Here is a 21142-nt window from a genome sequence, read left to right on the forward strand (position 1 = left end):
GGGGACGACGCGCCCATGTGGTAAGGTGAGGGGGATAGCTAATAGCATTAAAAGTCTGTGAATCGTCTAAACTTGAGCAGAAAATTTTGGAAGTGGTAAGCTACCATCAAACTGTTGCAGTTGAAATAGGCGCCGCTGAAATAGGCGCCATGCAACAGAGATTGTAGCTGATATGAAGATAACTTGTCTAAAATCGATGCGTAGCGTTTGAAACATGCTGCCAACCAGATCGTTTTGTTGCTTTTCATGCTTTTGACACGAAAGAGCGAAATGAGGAATGCTCTCAGTTTGGCGTCCACATTTGCATGCCTGCGAGCTTGTTCTTTTAGCAAGAAATAAATGGGAATTCAAGCGGGATATATCCACTTTTAGTTTGACATGTAAAATACTGCTTTCCTTTGACCGTACGGTGTAGTAATGGGGTGGATCGGGCAATCCCAGCCGCTCGCAAAGCTGTTTTTAAGGTGGAGTGAGCGAGGTGTCGTTTAGTGTCGCGCACTTCATTTCATTGCTTACTAGCTCTTGGGAAAAAATGACTTATGGTACGATGATGTGCGATGGGTAGTTATGGTGTGTTATTGTATGGTATATATCCTGTATTGCGATATGTTCGTCGTAGATGGCGTGGCAGTAGTCGAAGCGAGGTATGATGTACACTTTAAAGATTTGCCGAGAATGGGTCTATATATGCGTTAGTAATATCGCATACAGAGGGGTGTGAAAAGAATAGTTCAATGCACGACACCCTGTCAATAACAGCTGGGCGCAGTGTGCAGCTGTATTGATAACATGAACCTGCCTAACTGCTGCTCGATGAAATCGGGATATAGTTTAAAGATTTGGGCTGGCAATCTTGAATTTTTCAGTGATTCGTTTACTTAAAGCTGCTGAAGCTGGAATGTATGCAACCCGGTTTACTGGTGTATTATATCTACCATAGGTTTTATGTCACAAGTGTTTTTGCTGTAAAGGTATGTTTGTTTCATGATTGATTTGTGTTTGGCAGCACACCCTGGTTTTGAGATGATTTTAAAACTTGTTAATAACGAGAGATGCACAATTTTGCCTGCAAATATTTTTTTACCCACAGCAGCCCGCCAAGTCTGACCCATAATCCAGTCAAAAGCCGCGAGTTCTTGCTGGTCAGAAATTGGCGGGCTGGCATGCAGAAAAGTTGCGTCTTAAGTACCAGTAGGGCGTGTATGGCGTTGCTTGGTTGTAGCAGGTGGGTGTTTTCAATATTTAGCGTGGATTGCGCGGCGAAGTGGTTGTTAAGCAATGTTGATTTTTCGTATCCGTCAGATGCGATGTCACCATCGGCTGATTGTGGTGGTGGAATGATATCATCTCGTGTCATGTTATGCGCGTTGGTGTGCAGATTCTTCAGGTGGGATTAGTTCAAGGTTCGAGCGTCAGCGTGTGAGACGTTGGCTGTCAAAAGCAAAGCACTGTCGACTAGTGACAATTATTGCGCGGTGAAGCGCACCACGCGCAGCCTCCGGAGTGTTGTATTACGTACAGTACGAGAACGCTGCCCCTCTCAGGCTAAGACTCAGATATTGAGACCGTCCAGAGCATGCTCATGTTCATTACGGCCTCGCGTTCAGAGGAAAATTGGTTGGCTGCTATCAGATGGCACATTGGCAAATATAAACGCAACACATTCAAAGCCCTTCATGAGCTTAAAGCAAAACCGAAGAGCACCGGGGCGGAGAGCAAGTTGAACAGCACTGTTAGCCCAGGTCCCTGCACACTTCAGAGATATCGCCTCAAGTAGAGACCAGCCAGCGTGATAGGGGGCGGCGGCAGGTCCGGCGGGTCGCGCTGCCGTAGCGCTCGTTCACAGAAGCGCCTGGGACTCGGCCCCGGGCGGAGCCTGAGCACCTGTCGCCGTCCTCTCCCATCCGTCGACCTCGGCGCTCCGACACACATGTCAGCTCGTCGGCAGGAGCTGCCTGTTGCGCACTCAGTGCACATGACAACGCTGGTCGTGTTTTCCTCGAGAACTCGCACAGCGAGAGACCACTCGGCAAGGACACCCCACTTACGTGCTGACCTTGTTGTGGACGGCCCTGGAGCGGATGTGCTTCTGCGCTGTGCCCTGGCAGAGGGTACAGCGAGACGCAGCTACTCCTTACACGGCTTGTAAATCACTGTAGTGACTCAAAGACAACACTGACAGCCGCTTTGTTTCCAAGAAGAGCAATTATCAGCTGACCGGTGGAACCCGCGGACCCCGCTCTCTATTTCTTATCATGGAGTTTCTCAAGGCACACATCTCCAGACTGGGACCGAAGGGGCTGGGGAGCTGAAAGGCAAGAAAATAGGGCCGTTTGCGAGATCACGGGAAGGGGCGTGGGGAGGAGACATGTCGCAGATTAGTACGTGACGCTCTCCACAGAGCAGTCATGGGCCTGGTGTGAAAAGGAAGCACCTTGAGACCGTATCCTAGATGGCGGGTCGTTGCCACTCTTTTGTTCTTGTTTCCAAACAAAATGACTTGATCTAAGAATGAAATTTATTATTATATATATATATATATATATATATATATATGCATGTATATCTGTCTATATATGTATGTATATCTGTCTCTATATATATATATATATATATATATATATATATATCACTTTTAGTACTTTTACCGGCTTTTGATGCATTGAGACCTCAGCTCCTCTCGCCTTTTTTGTCGGTACAGATTATTTCCGCCCATGGGCGCCTGCAACTCAACCCACGAGCGGCGAGGTAAGACGGTGCGCAGAGAAGCAGAGGAGGCGGTGGGGTGGTGGTAAGCAAGCGTGCGCGCGCGGCTGGCCGCCGCTCGCGTGGGACGGTGCGGGGCGCGTGACTGGGCGGTAGCTGCACCGTTGCCGGCGCGTGTATGCCGCTCGCATTTGACGATAAGTCGACTGAATTACATGTTGTCACCCATATGCGAGTAACCTATTTCGTTCGGCGCAATAGCTTGACCTGATTTAGATCTGCTGCGTGGCTCCACCTATCAGCGGCGTGCAATCTGTCTTCCGAGCTGCGTGTCGCTTTGAAGGGCGGCGCGTTGTCGGCACGCGGTAGGCCAGCGCGCGTTAATGTTACGCAACATGGCACTGGCTTTGTCACGGGCCATGGGCACGAATTACGAGGTGAGGTACTTGCGCGCCCAATATTTTTTCTGCGTTGACTTGTCATATGCTATGCCTGCAGTAAACCGCAGTTTTTGCTGAAATTGATGACGTGGAATACCAAGCCTCCGAATGTGTGCAAATGTTCCTCCTTGGCCAGTGATTGTGTGTTGGTATGGATTTGTATTGCAAAATGTTTTATTTCGATGTTGGTGTATACCGAAGGATTTTTTTAATCAATGGCTTTCTTTCTTCCGATACATAAATTTTGCTTGCAAGAAGAGAATGTTATTTTGCTGGTTGATGTCGATGTCTTAAGATACTGTCTTATAGGTTTCCAGAGCGTCAGTAAATTTGACATTCAGGATGTAGTTGACTTGGTGCGTAGAACAGGTCAAACTGTGGAATTTGAACTTTTTTGTCGTATTGAGATGGTAAAGCAGGGCATAGGTGAAGAAACGTTTCAAAAGGTGGGGGGGGCCAAGCTCAATATGCACTTCAGTAACTTTTTCTGGAAACCAAGCCCGATGACCGGGGGGGGAGGGGGGGGTAGAGATGGAGATTGCTATCGCTCTTTCTTCAAATGTCATGGCTGCTATGCTAGCTATGCATCTAGAGCTGCTTATCACTGGCGCACAATTTTGCCTATTCGACTCATCTGTCATTTGGCAAATAAGGCTGTCCAGCTTCCTTAGATTATTTGTCCCTTTTAACGTTGTCTTTCCTGGAGAGGAGAAATTCAGCTGGTAGGCATTTTGGTTCATTGAGAAATTATCTGCCTCCACAGTGTAGATGCCAAAATACAGCCTGGATATAGGCTGGTGAGAATTTTGCAATTGAATCGACGGCTCACAGTGTGAAAAATTTTCATGTGGCTTCATTTCGCTGGCTGCTTTTCAAGAGATAAGACTTGTCCCAGCATTTTAGGCGGAAGCAAATTTGGTAGCTTGAAACTGCTAGAAACGGTGTGACAAAAGCCATAAAACTAGAGATTTCGTTTCAAGAATCAAGCCGCATAATAAGGCCCATCTGTCATATGCTCCTTAGCTGGGCCCTGCTCCCGTCCGCCGTCTGTGGCCACTACCTGGGCCCGCGTGTCTCCCGCATGGCTGACTGCGAACTGATCGCATGGCTGCTTTGTTGCGTACTTTTGGATCAGCGTTACTACTACATGGTGCATGAAACATGTGTTGGACACCTACAACAGTATCTTTTTTTCAGAATAACCTTCCCTCACGCCATACCATCGCAGGAAAATAGCCTTCAGAAAGCTGTCTGCCTAAGATATGAATTGGTCCAACGGACGCTTCGTTGCCCATCATGCACGTATACGACTTGATTTGATTTTGTGTGTAGGCAGGGGCGCAGCCGGAGCCTTGCCAAGGGGAACACAAGGTTGACAAAAGCCCATCTTATGGTGACCCCCCTTTCCCCAAGATCCCCGGATATAGCTTGCTTGTTAATTAACAGCACGGTTTTCTCTTGCAAATCTTGCAACAAAAACCTCGACACCAGGCGTTGCGGTCTCCAAAGTCCGCGGAGCGTCAGCCCAGTAGCTAATATGTAGCCGTGGCCTACCGGTGGATGAAAATGATGACGCTTCTGAAATGATTATCTTTAAACACTTAAATCGACTAGTAAAGAAGTTGTGACCTAATTTTTAGCATGAGCACTCGAAAATCTTAGAAACACAAGCCTCGACCCCAGGCGTTGCAGTTTCCGCACCCGCGTAGCGTGGGCCTAACAGCTAGTATTAAGTTGTGGCCAACGGGTGGACGAAAATGACGACGCTTCTGAAAAAGTATCCTTGAACGCTTCATGACATCACATTTTATATTTAGAAGGCAGTCTGAGCGCATATTTCACGTGCGCAATTTTTAGACTGATGAAAAGAACGCATTGGCCCTTAAAGCACCCCGAAGTGGAGCTGGAATCTGGTGGTTGAACAAAAACAGTAAAGGCAAAATCTCTATTTTTCGTGTTTTTGAGCTATTGATCTATCCAAAAGACGGATTAATATGGCGCTCGCCGTCTGGTGGCACTTGGAGTGGCTGAAACTTTTCGGTTTTACGGAAGTTGCAACCCAGACCATCCTTGTCCTTGCTGTCGAGGTTGCGGGCGGGCATGTTCAAGCCTTTTGATATTATTTGTTTCAATAAAATTAATGTTCAAATAAAATGTCTGATAAAATGAACGTTCTCGGGCAAACATGACATGACCTTGCTCGTTTTATAAGCTCATTTCGAACCATCTTATTCAACAATAATGAGACACCCCTTTACCCAATAATAATGAGACCCCTTATTTCCTTCCGGACAAGAGGCCTCTTGAGAAGAACACCAGGGGTACATTACCGTTTCCGGTCAAGGGCTGGAGGGCCATTCCGTCACATCACGAGGTGTCTTCTGGCTATCATTCTGGTGGCACGGAGCGGGATCTCCTGGTCGACCCGGAGGCCATGATAAGGATATACCACATTCATGTTGCTCCCCTCCCTGACACGGGAAGTCTGCTGACCCGCACAGTTGGCCCCGGATCAGCACAGTGACCCTTATTGACACAACATCCATGATTACCGCAGGTGGTCCGATAGTTGTCACATAGACTCCAGTTCCGTGTTTGTCTGTGTTCTTCAGAGATATTGAGTTCTCCCTGACTGTAGATTGTAGATGAAATAGGGCTCCTAATTTGTACTAACATTGCTAACCTATGTTCGTCTTAAATTGCTCAAGATCCTGTCAGAGCTGATAACTGATAAGAAAACTAGGTAATATGGTGTTGAACATGCGTGCTCGCAAGTCATAGCGATAACAGCCTCGACGCCCGGCGCGGCAGTCTCCAGGCCATGCGGCGTCGGCCTTGCGGTTGTAACACTAAGTGACGGCCAATGAGCAAACGAAAAAGATGATGCATCTTAAGGGAGATGGCTGGTGAACTAGGTAAATCGGCATGCATGTTTGATGCAGTGCAAAAATAAGCCAAATAACCTAAATCTGAAAAGTAGGGGCCACTTAATATTGCTGGCCCCCGGCCCCCTGAAAAGGGGGGCCATGGCCCCCTGCCCCCCCCCCCCCCCTGTTCCTACGCCCATGAAGCAGGATGATCTCTTACAGGCCTTATGCGTGAGAATAAAAAACTGTTGGATATAGAGGCGCGGTCTCCGTCAAGTGTAAGAGATGGAGCCCATGCTCAGATGGGAAAAGGAGGTGGTTCTGTAAGAGACAGCTGCTGAGCGGTTGCTGATCCATCGCCATTATTGACAACACGGACGAGGAAAGGCCTCCAGGAATCCGGACATTAGAGAGAATAATGTCGTAATTGACCCAATGCAGGACTATCGAGCTGATCGTCCGAAAGTACAAAAAGAACTGTGCAAAGGCTGACTTTTGCCACGATGCAAGCATCTAGTCCGTTCGCGAACGGGTTGATTCGTGGGTGGGTCTTAAATGTCAAGTGCAGCTGGCCCAAGCCGACACAGCGACAGGTGAGCCAGGTGAAACGCAGAGCCGCCTACCAGGGCAGGCCTGGTGTACCCCATGTCTCTCAGCTCTCTCGCCACGCACGGCCTGGCACTAACAAAGAAGGCATTCAGTTGGTTCAGCGAGGCCTCGGGCCCCTTACGGTCGTCCCTCCCTCAGCCAGAGGCCGACCTGATCATCATCTACATCAATGCTAGCCTGTCCTCTAGGATCCATCGCTGCGTGTCGCGGCAGATCCCACGTTGATAGCGAGCGCGGTCCCCTGTCCAGGTGTTTGCTCCGTGTCTGGATCACGCACCACCAGCGCCTCGCGGCGGCGAGACCTGAAGTCCTGAGTCCCTAGACTGTCCGCGCTTGCCTGCATTCGCAATTAGCGTAGTCCGCAGTGGGTGATGACAGTCGAAGATGGGTAAAAATATCGCGGAAAAAATATATCGTTCCCGATCAGTACGTGCAAAAGCATGGAGAAAGTTAGTCACATCGATGTGGCGAGGGCGGCGAGACGGTCAAAAACGTGGCCAATCTGTGAACGACCGCGTAGATTTATGAGACCTTAACTTACAAAAGCGGTACCGCAATATCTTAAAAGGCTGGAAAATGCTGCTCAAGTAGGATAAGGTCTATGCATTCGGGGGCCGTCATTGACATTTGTCCACAGTCGCAGTTTAAAGATGGTATGGGATGACGGGAGGCAGATTTTTGCTCGCTTGGCCCCTTTGATTGCACCGGTCGCCATCACAGAGATTGTGATCCAGGTTTCGCAGGAACATGAAGGACGCGCCTTCCTTGGATACAGGTTGTATGATGGGTGCCTTGATGACTCCAAGCTGGTCAGAGGTTATAATCGTTACACCTCGGCTACTCTTGGTCTGGGTCAGTCTTCACCAACTTATGGGAATTTGTCTCTCCAAGCTGCTTCTCCAGGCGTTTGCATTTCTCAGCATGAGGAACGAATTTTTTCCACGCCTGAGTGACCTGCTCGCTGGGCCAAGTTTGGTCTTGATGTCGTTCTCTCAGGTCCCATATACGTTGACCATCAGGTCGCCGACGATGTCTACGTTTGCGCCAGAGGGAAATTTTATCTGGCGTCTTAGCTCTGGATCTAACCGTTGCCATCTTATAATAATTAATTGGTGAACTGCTCTGCTGCTTTTAAGCACGCACACGTTGGTGGTGAGATGCTTACTGAAGCTCTGTTTGCCATTTACTGTTCATGACGCCGTAAGCTGTGTCATGCCACAGATAATCAGTCGCGCAGGAACCTCTTTTGGGAACCGTCATTCAGTTTGAGTGTGTCGGTTCTCCTGCTTGTAATATGCTGACTTTTTCTCGTTCCGTCTCCTGGCAACTGGAAGATTAGCACGGAGCAGACAGCATTGCTCGCTGCTCTGATAGCTTCAAGTGGTGTGGAGCTGACCGCCGCCAGTTCTGACGCTATCGGGCAGGCTTGCTCGCTCCGCATCAAGCACGATAGTCCGATCTGGACCAAAATGTGTGCCTTTCTCTTGCACGCCGAATCGGAATTGTCAGGCGTGGTGGGCGTTCTACCCGCAGTTCTCGAGCTATCTAAGGTCAAATGACACAGTTCCTAATGTACCACCTAAGATGAAGGCAGCAAATAATCTGCTTCTAAAAATACGAAGTTTTAATTGGATCTAAGAATGAATTGCGTGGATGACAAATACCTTATATCTTAATTTTCCAGATGGCCATGAAGATATTGTGGCTTCCATCTCGTAGCATATGCGACCTGCGAATTAAACATGTCGACTAGATTAGTATATATGCTGAATTTTGTCTGAATTGGAGCAATCATGGCAGACAACATTCAGCCTAGCTCGGTAATTTACCGTCGAATAGCCAAAACACGGGTAGAAAGCAGAACTTTACCGGAGACATAGTGATTTGTAGGACAGAAAATGTGTTTTTTTAGCTCATAGTATTTAATATGATTACATCTGTCTAATAGTTTCCACCACCTCAGCGGCCATTTGTCATATTGCCACGTGAAACAAAAATTGATAACGCTTATCAGGGACAACGGCAATGTCAAGGAATAACGAACATCTTTCGTCTTTAACGGCGACGGGTGCCTACCTAGTGTATTCCTTCCCTGCCCCTAAAAAATCTGCCCAGGGCTGCTTTATGGCTGAGGTTCTTTCAACTTTTGTTTGCATGCTGCTTATTGACGTCACCATCGTCGTCAAAGTAAACGGCTTGCCTGGTTGGTAGGTGTGGCTTTGGTCCAGTGACGCAGCGAGAAGGTGGCCAATTGCTGCACACTGTAGGTGACGAGACGCGGTGTCATTCGCCTCGTCGGTTCCGGCGGGTACGCCAGCAGCAGCGGAGCACCGACCGACCCCTGTATCAACAGCGATGCGGCGTCCGGCGGCGGTGCGTCGCTGGCGGCGGTCAGCAGCCGTGCTCTGCTGGGCCGTCTTGCTCCGGACGTCGCTCAGCGGTGCCTCCCAGGCAGTTCTGATAACGACCCACGCGGGCCTGGCCTCGCCGTCGGCAGTGGTCGAGACGGAGGCGACTCAGTCGGTCGTCACATGCGCCCTGCTCTGCCTCCGCTCGCCGCCTTGTGTGGCGGCCAACTTCCGGGCTGGGGGCAGCTGCCAGCTAGTGGGCCGACCTGATGGCGGCCTACTACCGCTGCTGCCAGCAGCTGTCGGCGATGTGGCGCTGCAGCGGCCGGCCGGCAGCTGTCGCCAACTGCAGGCGCTCGGCTACACGACCGATGGCGTGTACAGGGTGATCGGTCTGCCGGTGCCGCTGTACTGCGACATGACCCTGACCCTGGGCGGCGGCTGGACGCTGCTGGTGACCTCCGTCTCGGTCGACGGCTGGGACTTCCACTCGGTGCTGGAGCGAAGCACCGACACACCGACACTGACCGACAACTATTCGATCCTGCGCTACGGTGACCAGATCAAGAGCCTCGGCACGTCAACGCACTTCAGATACAGGTCAGTGCAGTTGCCACGTGCTTACTGTGTCTCAACCGCGCTGGCTTGCACTACATATTTTCAATGGTGTCTTCATTTACAGTAGTCATCGCAGTGCTAATATTAATGGTGACGGTAGCATGTCACCACCGGAAGAAAATGAAGTGTCCTTAAAATGATGAATGCTGGAATGACAACGTTCAATTTACCTTAACCTGTCTGCATGACTTTAATGGGAAAGGTGACATGAGATGATGAACCTGCCTGACGCTCTGACCTTTCTGACGGCAGGCTGGAGGCGCAGGTACCGGCTGCCGGCCGTGAGCGCTGGGGCGGGGTCTGGCTCGCCCCCCGGTCCTCCACGCTTAACGGCAGCCAGCCCAATCAGAACACTGTGCGAGAGCTGGCGTTCGACGACTGGACTACCAGCGATAGGACAATCCAAAACGTCGTGCCCTGGATCAACCGCGATGGCATTAAAGATAGTAATCCATTGCTGAGCACCTGTCTCCCACCTGGTCCCGTTTGGTGGGGCACGCTTGTCAGTAGCAGGAATTATGGCTGGAATAACACACCTTGGATGGAACCCACGGTCGCGATGTGGTCAGACACTGTTCTCTACTGGCTGCGCGAGGACTAAGCAGTCTCAGCTGTCCGCCAGGCGCTGAACGGCGGGTCAGCTGTCTGCCAGGCGCTGGACGGCCGGTCAGCGGCAGATGCTGGACGGCCGGTCAGCTGTCCGCCAGGCGCTGGACGGCCGGTCAGCTGTCTGCCCGGCGTTAGGCGGCCGGTCAGCTGCTGCCAGGCGCTGGACGGCGGGTCAGCTGTCTGCCAGGCGCTGGACGGCCGGTCAGCTGTACGCCAGGCGCTGGACGGCGGGTTGCGCACTGATCTGGCATCTCGACTAATACGTGGCGCTATTAAAATTACTTTACACATGGTGAGAAAAGGAGGGATCATGATGGGATGGAGCTTAACGTCAGTGTAAAAAGGAAAGCAGGTGGAGGTTTTGGACAGGCCGACGTTGCACTGGGGTCAGGCTGATGCGTCCTGCCGAAATCTTTTTTTAAAATCTTTAGGGATGTTGCGTTTAATGCAGCGGAAAACAGGGGTGGTCACCCAGCGTAACCAGCGCGAAACAAGGGAGGATTAAGCATAGACAAAAAGCGTAGCGAAGCTTGTTGACGGCTCCCTAGAAATGTAGATTGTAGAACAATTTTGAACCTGAGGTCGTGTTCATTTTAAAGAAGAATGCAGTGTGTGCGACATTAGGTCGAAAATGGCGCCATAACCCGACGTGGAATGGTGACAGCAATTTGGAAAAGCTTTTCTCGAGCATAGACGCCTGATTCCCAATAGTCGAAACTGGTTCCCAAAAGCCGAACCTGGTTCCCACTTCAATGTCATGAGAACGAGATTCCGGATCGGTCTCAGGCATGGTCTTTGAGAAACACCAGCCCTGCTTCCTGCTTCCCAGAAGTTCTTTGAAAAACTCAAGATACGATTTCTTGGTTCTAGTTGATTTTTACATGACCAGCAAGGCCTGGTCCCTGGTTTCCTTTTGTTCTTTCACGAACGAATAAATCGCAATAACTCTAGGCTCGGTCTGGTTCTTGTTGGGTACCCGCGCACGTACCAAGTCAGACCTTGGTCCATGCCAGGTTCTTGACGTGGTGCCAAGAAGGATCCTGGTTCGTGCTCGTTCTATCCGCACAATTTAGTGTTAGATCATGTTTTCTTTTGCTGCCGTTTTTGTCAGATTTACGGCTTGTATAAAAACTTGTGCTTGGAGGTCTTGTCGGTTCCAGATCCAGAACTCAGGAACTCATTCATGGGAAGAAATCTTAAAACCAAAGCACGTGTTTGTCAGGTTCCCTTCACTTTCATTGGTTACTCAGCGTAAGAAAATTTCCCTGATGGGGTGGCTTACCACATTGACATAGACTCCCCCCCCCCCCCTGGGCCCAGTGTTTTGTCGTGAGGTTGGATCTCATCACCCGGCTGGTCTCACGACGTCACCTAGCACAGATCCGTGGTGTGCCTTCTGTAGAGGAGGATGGTAATAGTTGTGGCAGTGTTGTTATCCTGTCGAGCTTGCACACGCGCTCAGATGGGGATTTTTTGACTCCGTGAGGCTTATTTGTTCGGGCGCCAAATTTGCTATAGCTGTAGACAGTGGAATTGTTGATATTTTTAAATTATACACCTCATTGGCTGAGGACCTGTAGCGAGTCAAAGTCACCATGATTATCAGCTCAGACACTTCTTGGCAAATATTTAAGCTGATGAGACAGCTGAGTGTTAGATCATGTTGTAAGCATATTTGAGATTGTGTCTTGGGCAAGAAGCCAGGTCAGATCAAGATGCAACCCAAATCACTTTTTAATGAAAAATATGTTTTATGGAGAAGAGTTTGATGCTTAATTCAAGTCATCTGATCACAACGACGTTACCAGATTTCTCGTGTTTACTTTAAGGTCAACCCGGGTCAATGGCTAGAAATGATCCCGGCCGACTATATGTTTTGAGAAACATGTCATCTAGTGTATCTCATGGCATTGATTTCAGATTAGCATAAAGGAAGAACGTGTCAGTGAATTCTATCGTCATCAGTAATTTTACCTTCTGGAGATTAAAAAGGGTAATTGACATGACATGACTTCCGGTGATCTCTCGCTTATGTTAAGTATCTAGATTAAACTGGTCGCTCTTGCAGATCTGGGGCTATTTCAGACACCGATTCCAAGCTTGCCCTTGTTTGTTCTTAGCTGACACGTCAAGCACGACCTAAATACCTAAGAATTTAGCACAACTTATTTCACCCAAAGGCCCACCAGCCCTGTGAACAACAGCCCCATCCGTATTTCTAGTTTGTCTGGCCTTTGAGATATTAGAGGGTCTAACAGCCCTCACCCCCGCCCCCCCTCCCCCAGCCCACCTCACCCAACCTCCTTAAACACAAAACACACACCCTGAGCACGTCGTATCCATCCGGTCACCCTGGCGTGTATTGATGAATGGTGTAATTCCCTCGCAATTCTCAGAATTTCACAGTAATTCCCATCACTTGACTGCAGGTGTGTCTTTTGTATTTTGGCTGGCATTGAACAACTATTTTACTTAATAATGGCCATTTTTTCGTTTTCCGATGTAAATGGAGGCACCACTGGAAACACTTGAACTGTACGCATTACCTGTTATGCTTCAAGATGTGCAGAGGGTCAGCGCGATATTTGTGTGCTTGCGATGAGGATTTTGGCATCAGCAATACACTTCTTACAACGCCAGCGTTTCATTTGAGAACGTAGAGAACAATGAAAGGCGTGGTCGGGCAAACCCTCACCTAGCCGTGCAATAATGGAAGTCCACATGGACTATTGTCCATCAAAGGTAGAGGGACAGTGGAGAGTTTCATAAGGCTGCAGCACCGAAATAGAAGGGCGGACCCATGGATATGAGAGCCAGCTCAGTCAGGTATGTAATGACATCAGTCTGTGAAGTCTGACGACAGTAATGCATCATCGCAAATCCATAATGAGTGGTCAGTACACTGAAGTAGACGGCACAAAGTGACTCTGGTGCTGGAGTTGTAGATAGCTGATTTAAAACCATTTTTAGGTGCGCGAAAATTAATATCCTGGCCTTCATCTCTCATGATTTATGACTCGACATCTTTCTCAAAGGTCACAAATAATACTTACTTATCACGGAAAGTTCATCCCAAAGCGAATTTCTATGCTTCTTGGGTAAAAGATACCACTCTGACATGCATTGCTATCATTCTGGCAGCTTTTTCAAGCTCAGACTGTTCAGTGTCAACCTACGTCAAACTTTAAACTTTGATACTATAGTTAACTTATTTTTATATGTTACTCGATGTCATGGTGTAGTTATTGGAGCTTTGTCCGATGGCACGGTGCAGTAAATAGAGATTTAAGTCACACCCAGCACCTGAGGCTTTATGATGACGTCTGCCCTTCACTCTGGTAGGAACGACGGGCACCGTGGGGAACCGAACGCTGTGCCTCTGGTGTCCCAGACGCACAGCTGAACCACCGCGCCCTGGCCCGCAGATGACATGATGTGATGATTAGCTTGAAGAACATTACTTTGCTCCACTGCCGCATCCTCCAACGCTCCAACGACAGAAACGTGGCATTTCATTGCAACAGCATCGTGTCATTTTGCATGCGGTGGCAGTGAAACATTTTTGACGCCTCCCAGATTGACATCGACAATAAGCGATTTGACCAATCATCCAACAGCTGCCATCAGCGTCCAGTTCAGTTACCGGTACGCGTCGGACTGCAGGAGGTGCCAGAACGGCCAAATCATATCAAACCCCACTTCACACAGAATTCGGCTTGTTAAACGCTCCGAGGCACACCCAAAGAAATACTAAAATAAGCCGCCTGCTCCCTGCCTCTACCGTTCTGACTCAGTTTATGGCCTGCGCTGTCCACCTCGGCTATCACCTTGCCCCGACAGAGGACTGTCCGGTCCGCCGTGTCCGTTCTCACCTAGAAGCTCGGTGTGACAAGACCGCCGGCGGCGTCGAGTGGGGCGGTGGCGTAGGTCGGGTACGCCCTCTCCGAGCAGTCGCCGTCCTCGCCCGCCGCCGCCATGGACACCTTCACGACCGGGCAAGCGCCATACGGACCGCCGCCCGGACACTCCGTCTCCGTGTCGGCGCTGAGCGCGTACGGCACGCGGAATCGGAACAGCAGCAGCCCCCGCTCGCGGTCGTGGAAGACCTGCGTGCCCGGCGAGCCGGTGAGCAGGTCCTCGAACGTCGGCGTCGGGATGCCGGTGAGGCTGATGCGCACGTCGGTGGCGTCGCGGCCGATGCAGACGCCGAGCCGCTGCTCGACGCCCGCCTCCAGGCCGGTGACTGTGAAGCTGAAGGAGCGTGGCACGCTGGTGTTGAAGTGTAGGATGTAGCCCTCCTCCGAGTTGAGGGCGTAGCTGATCTGGCGCGGCCGCGGCAGACTGTGCGTGGCGCTGCCGTCGTCGCGCGTCACGAAGGTGACTGGGCTGGACGCCATGTCGTACCACTCGAGCTTGAACTTGGTGAAGGCAGCCGGGCACACGTACAGGTTCCAGTTGGGCACGGGCGCGCAGCGGGCGTTCAGATGCACGGCGTACGGCTTCACCACGGTCGCGCCGGCGTAGGTCGTGAGTGAGCCGTCGATGTCCCGAAAGACGGAGTGGATGTTCCCCGCCAGGTCGGCAAAGCCCTGGCCCTCGCTGGCGTCGTAGACGCGGTTGCCGTCGGCGGGATCGGCGAAGTCGAACGTCACGCCGGCGACGCGGTTGGCCGGCGAGGTGTACCAGCGCAAAGCGCGGCGGAGACCGATCGCGCCCGACGGCCGCACCGCGTTGGTCGCGAACCGATGGAAGCTGACGTCCTCCAGCGAGACGGGGCCGTCGAGGAAAATGGCGCCGATGATGGGCAGCGCGCGGTTGGCGCCACCCATGCGAATCTGGCGATCCCACCAGACGGTCGTGCCGTTCGCTAGCGGAATCCAGCCCTCCGGCTTACCCTTGTTGGCCGTCTCGCCCACGAGGCGCGAGCGCACCAGCCGCTTGGAACCGGGCGCCGAGCTTGCGAACACCACGCCCTCCACGGTCTCAGCGATGCTGAAATCCTCGGCTACCAGGCTGGCGCCGCGCAGCCACGCCGACTTGTAGTTCTTGTAGCCGTTGTAGCCGCGCAGTGTGACGGTCACCGGTGACGAGGTCGGGTCGAGCGGGTCCTCGCGCGGGTCGTACGCGAACCTGCCGCCGACGCCGCCGTTCGTCTTCAGCAGGTCGTCGAGTCGCAGGCCGTAGTCGTTGTTGGAGTGCGCTACGTTGTCGACGAAGGGCGCGAGCGGCGTGCGCAGCGCCTGGCCGGCCACCATGTCGCTGACGTCGGCCGACGGCCCGATCGGTCGCAGCGGGAACGTGTACCAGATGCCGTACGCATCGGACCCGGCTGCCACGTTGCCTTCCATGGTGGTCAGCGGGTTGGTGATCCAGAACGTCGCCGCCATGCGCTGGTCGGTCGGGGTGATGCTCGTGCGCCGCGTACTCAGGCCCAGGTTGCCGCGGAGTACCGTGTTCTGTTCGGCACCGTCTTCCAGGAAGAAGCAGTGGCCGTAGTGGTCGAAGGCGACGTTGTCCTCCACCAGCAGGCCGCTGGTGCCGTGAACGGTCACACAGCGTGCGAACGTATGATGGATGGCGTTGGAACGCACGTACGGTGGCAAGGCCTGCGCGCTGACGTCGCCACACATGTGGAAGTGGATGGGGTAGGCGCCAAGCACCGAGTTCTGTCCCATGTGGAACACCTCCGCGTTGGCGATGTGGGCCGCCTGGAAGCCGGCCAGCACCTTGACGTGGCCGCCGAACGTGTCGAAGCTGAAGTCGTCACAGTTGTTGTCGCCGTAGCAGGCGTCCTCCATGCGGCCGTGGATCCTAACGTTGCGGTTGAGAAGCGCGACTTCGGCGGCCATGCGCACACCGTCGGTGGTCTCGCCCCAGTGCGTGAACTCCGCCGGACTCTCGATGCTGATCTGGTCGGCGGCGCAGTCGGCGCACGGCTGCAGCACGAACTCCTCCGCCTGCCGCCAGTCGTAGTCCGTGGACGTGACGACGATCGTGTCGCCCGCGCTCCAGTCACTGACGTCGTCCTCCAGACTGAGCGTCATCGTCCTCGGCGGGATCGTGCCAGGGGCGTACGAGAGCACGTCAGCCGTGGATGGCCAGCCGTCCTCCAGCTCTGTCTCCGAGTAGACGACGAACTCGGCGGTGCCGATGGTGCGCGTGAGACGAGATGTAACTGAGAAGCCGTCCTGCTCGTGGCCCACCTCCTCGACGCTGTTCTCCGGGTGACCCACGTGGCAGATAGCCGCCCATGCCACCGCCTGGCCGTCGGTGAAGCCACTGATGGCGCTGTCCGCCTCGCCGTTGAAGCAGGCGGCGCTGAGCGCGTCCGCCATCGCCGTCACATCCTCGCCGTCCGAGAACGACACCTGCCGCTGCAGGACTAGCAGGATCACGCTGTCCGTCTTGGCGGCCAGCGCCTGGAAATCAGCCACTCGGTGCAGCAGGCCGAGGAAGCCAATCACCTGGCCGCCCTCGTCGAACTCGTACGCCAGGAAGCCGCGGTGGCGGCTGTTGTGCCACTCTGACTGTTGTTGGTCGAATATCGGGCTGCCGACCACAGCCTCTCGCGTGGTCTTGGGCAGGGTGGCGGTGAGGCGGCTCCAGGCGCGTCGCGGCGCGCCGTGCACCTCCAGCCGGCCACCATCCGCCACCACCAGTGCCTTGACGTGGCGCGAGCCGCCGGCCTCCACGCCGTCCGAGTCACCCTTCCTGCCGAGCAGCTCCAGCTCCGCCTGCCCCGCGAACGGACAGTCCTCGGAGCCGACCCAGAGCTCGCCGTGCACCATCACGGTGCCGGCGGCGAGCTTGGAGAGCGTCACGCTCGGGTCGAACACCAGCCGGCCGCCGGCGGCCACCGTCAGGTCGGCCAGCTCGGCCGTCGCCGCGTCCAGCAGCACGGCGTCACTAACGACCACCGAGGCACCGTCGGCCGGCAGCACGCCGCCCGGCCAGCCGGACGCGTCGCTGGCGCGGCGCAGCGCGGCGTCCTCGTGCGGACAGCTGGCCTGGCCGGGCGCCAGCAGCGCCGCCAGAGCCACCAGCGACAGCAGAACGGGACGCATGCTGAGCCCGAACCTCCGCCTCTCGAGGCCGTTGTGGGGTGGAGGCGGCCGACATGGGATTATATAGGCTGCCACCTAGGTGCCTGGCACCGGCGCCGGCAGATGGTGGCGCCGTGACACGGTGCGCGCGTGAATAGGGGCAGCTGCTGGGTCTTGGGGTGCAATGTCAGCCGACAGGCCACCTGTCCGGACCATTGTTTCTGTAGCGATCGAAAGACGGTGGTGGCGCGGCCTGTTATCAGGCACCCGTTTCAGGAAAAACCCCTGAAAGCTCTGAAAGATGTTGAGTCGAGGTGTGTGTGCTGCCGTCAGGTGTGACGACCGACAACCCCAAGGAATTGCGCCGAGTCACCAACAGGGAGCGGGATGCGTGTGTTCTGCACTGAAAGGATTTCCGAACGTCGTGAGGCGCCTAGTCAGCATGGCAGCTCTAGCCTAGTCACCCGGGCAGCATGTGCGAGATGAAACAACGCAAGATTAGGGTATTTATGCACATATTGCCACTGGCCAGTCGACAGCACCATGTTTTTGTTTCTAAAAGGCGTGTACAAAACGTGACTGAGCCCGAATCCAGAATGAGGGAGACAGGAGACAGGAGACTCCTCGCTTTTTGCAGGTTTTCCAAAAATTAGACAGCAGGTCGTTGAAATTTCTGGCTTCAAAATTTAAGAATTTAGGGCACATGGCTTGCGCACTTACGGTTTCGGGGCCCAGCATAGGTGTGAACATCCATCGACATTTGATTATCATGCCAAGATGGTCACCTTCCTGGAATTACATTATCTGCTGCCATGCCATTTGTGTATTGTTTAGGGATCATGACGGGCATCGAAATACCTCTTTTAAGAAGCGCTGGTGACGGCGTTGGCCATATTAGCGTCCAGAGGCAATGGCGTGGCCGGGAATCGTGGCAGGTTTAGCGGCCTAAGCTAAGCTTATCAGTTCCGAAAAACAGTGAGATAATAACCAGAGTAACTGGGTCCAAGCCATTGTACCATTCCGTTCCCAGAGCCTAATCCCGAGAACGAATGTAGTGTCATCCGTGACACCACAGTGCCTCGTCCGCCCAGTGTCGATCATGCCGCAGACTGTCGGCATCGGCAGCTTAGGAAGGTGCTTATCGACAGTGAGCCGATGGCGGAGAACTCAGTGGTGACTGTGATGTTGTACTTCGGAAGGCTCAACGGCAAACCATGGAAATGCGATGGCATGACAAGAGAAAACGTATTCCTACACGATTTATCTTATTAGGGTGGTGCGGTATAAGGACCGCCCCTCGTGGCGTGGCGCCCTGCCATTGGTCGGTGTAGGACGTGCGGTCCGTGGCCGGTCAGCTGATACTCTCGAGTACAGTCTGTACCGAGGGCCGATCAATAACGGGTGACCGCAGCATCGGCTTCCTTCTTGTCGATAATAAGCGTGTGAACAAATTGTTGGCGGAGGTGTGCAGAACCAGCAGGTCGACTGCGTAGAATATAATGGCGAGAAGGATGATGTTCACACACACACACGCATGCACACACACGCACTCTCACACGCACGCACGCACATACGCATGCACGCACACGCGCACACGTACACGTACACGCACACACACACACACACACACACACACACACACACACACACACACACATAACCCCCCACAAACACACATACACACACACACACACACACACACACACACACACACACACACACACACACACACACACACACACACACACACACACACACACACACACACACACACACACACACACACACACACACACACACACACACACACACACACACACACACACACACACACACACACACACACACACACACACACACACACACACCTAAATTACAGTCTTAAATGCTTCCTTTATGGGTGGAATTGCTTTGCATCCTCATTTTGGAACAAACCATGCAAAAGAATCAGAGCTTGCTGTACTGCCATCGTTCTAAGAGCAACGAAAATCACATTTTTACCCCGGAAAGGCCATTGTCTAAGCCCTAACATACGATTTCAACCCCGGATGCACGACAACCGCATTTCAGCGACGCCCGTCCGTGGAGCTCCCCAAACTCCAAACATATCGCAGAAACAAAAGACACTCTACCCTCTTCTGCGTGATGACTTTTAGAACGACTGGTGTATTTCCCTGCCACTGTTAATTTGTGTGATCACCGTCACGCTGTTATCGCCAGTACTGCCTTCAAAAGCAGCGGCACTGTCGCGACGATGCAGTTGTCGACGCGTCGGCGTCTTCTCGTAAAATGATGTCATTTGTAGCGGCTTGGCCTGATCGGCCTTACGAATGATTTAAAGACACCTGTGCGATTACCTGTTGTTGCCTTGCCGTCATGTTTTGTCATTTGTGGCTGGAAATGTTTTACACTTGAAGATATTGAAGTAAGCATCAGATATGACGAAATAAGGTCACTTCTAATTATTGGTTCACTTTTTAAGTGGACAGACTGCTCTAAACGGCATAATTATTTGTTTAGTAAAGATGTTACTCAAGGCGTCATGGCTTGATTATGTCACCGTACCTTGCACAATATTGATTGAGAGCCAACTGGCTGGCGTTATATCTGAAAATCGAGCTTACGAACACCAGATATAAGCGTCTCGACAATTACATTTTTTTGGCCTTGATCGCCGCTTGGCTTATGGAATGGCAGGATTATAATGATGTTCTATGACCAGACTTGTGTTCGACTCAGTTTTGGTATTCGTCTGAGGACTGTCCCACAGATTTTACGATCTCATTCAGCACACGAGTCATAGCCCTTTCAAATATTTTGAATCGACTCAGTTCAGACCCATTGCTTGCGTTCAGTCATTTGGCTCATGTCTCACACAGCTTGCAAATCAAAAGATGCGATTCAGTTCGGGCTCGTTAATGTATATAAATAAATAAATATCCACACATATGCATATATAGACATACATACATATATATATACATATATACATATATATATATATATATATATATATATATATATATATGGGGTCATGAATGTCAAGATGACTTCAAAATACTCTCCCCGATATACCTTTCCCCATTTTCGCGGGCGTGTAACTCAAAAGCTAGGGGGGCTTCGGAATAATAAAGCGCAGGATTGTGAACAGCACCGAAAGGTCTTCAAGGCGGCTATTTCAGTTCAAAACCCCTTATGAAAGTGGAACGCTCCCTTTAATGACGTCTCGCTCCCTGATGTAACAGACCTTCATCGTGGGCACATTCGGTGGAATGTGAACGGGAACGGACCGAGCACGACGGCTGAGCAGGCGGGCACGGAACAAGCACGGCAGTGCGTTGATGGTCACGGACCGAGCATGGCAGTGACGTCGCCGGGGGGGGAGATGCTCGAGGGACTTTAACCCTCCCGTTAGGCTCAAGCTCAGTTTTTATCACGACATCTCGGAGCGATATTCCGGATCCTGGCGATCAGGAAAACTTTTTTGGTTTTGACCATGTACACTACCACGGGCAGCGACATGTACAACCAATAAGCCACAATTTAATAACAATACTTGTGGATAGCCGCGTAAACATGTACCTTATCCAATGCACAGCTGGAAATATTGTTCAAGGCATCGGTGCAAGTCAATAACAGTGCAAACAACATTACACAGACAGCCCCCGAGAGGAGAGGATAGCGAGGCGTGGTTCTGAGGGAAGCAGAAAAATAAAAAGAACCAGAGGAGAAACAGGAGAAGAGCGAAAGAATGGCATGGGGATGGCAAGGCGAACGAAAGGAGATATATACAGGCGGAGAGACCGGGGGTTTTCGCAGATGATTTCTTCAAGGTAGAAGCTGGCTGGAGAACGACGTCTTTCCGCATTAGTAGAAACATCTAAACGCACACTGCATGCAAT

At 52.1% G+C, this 21142-nt stretch overlaps 1 protein-coding gene across 1 annotated transcript; it reads right to left on the bottom strand.

Moving 5' to 3' along the window:
* Positions 1-14069: 14069 nt before the first annotated feature.
* Positions 14070-16985, bottom strand: LOC119094391 (cell surface hyaluronidase). The gene is made up of 3 exons (XM_037217453.1): positions 16143-16985; positions 15468-16106; positions 14070-15437 (listed from the first exon to the last, which is right to left on the bottom strand). Exons 1-3 carry the CDS (start codon positions 16983-16985, stop codon positions 14070-14072), a joined length of 2850 nt encoding a protein of 949 aa, XP_037073348.1.
* Between the last annotated feature and the right edge of the window lie 4157 nt (positions 16986-21142).

The sequence above is a fragment of the Pollicipes pollicipes genome, unplaced genomic scaffold, assembly GCF_011947565.3.
Source record: "Pollicipes pollicipes isolate AB1234 unplaced genomic scaffold, Ppol_2.1 Scaffold_4002;HRSCAF=4701_pilon_pilon_pilon, whole genome shotgun sequence".
In the NCBI taxonomy this organism is placed as follows: domain Eukaryota; kingdom Metazoa; phylum Arthropoda; class Thecostraca; order Pollicipedomorpha; family Pollicipedidae; genus Pollicipes; species Pollicipes pollicipes.

Excerpts from the sequence above, each read along its gene's own strand:
- LOC119094391 (XM_037217453.1), bottom strand. The coding sequence starts at position 16,985 with ATGGTGCACGGCGAGCTCTGGGTCGGCTCCGAGGACTGTCCGTTCGCG. Across the intron at positions 16,107-16,142 it reads GGCGGCAGGCGGAGGAGTTC|ATCAGCATCGAGAGTCCGGC; the intron begins GTGCTGCAGCCG and ends GCCGCCGACCAG. Across the intron at positions 15,438-15,467 it reads TGCGACCGATCGGGCCGTCG|GCGCTGCGCACGCCGCTCGC; the intron begins GCCGACGTCAGC and ends GTGGCCGGCCAG.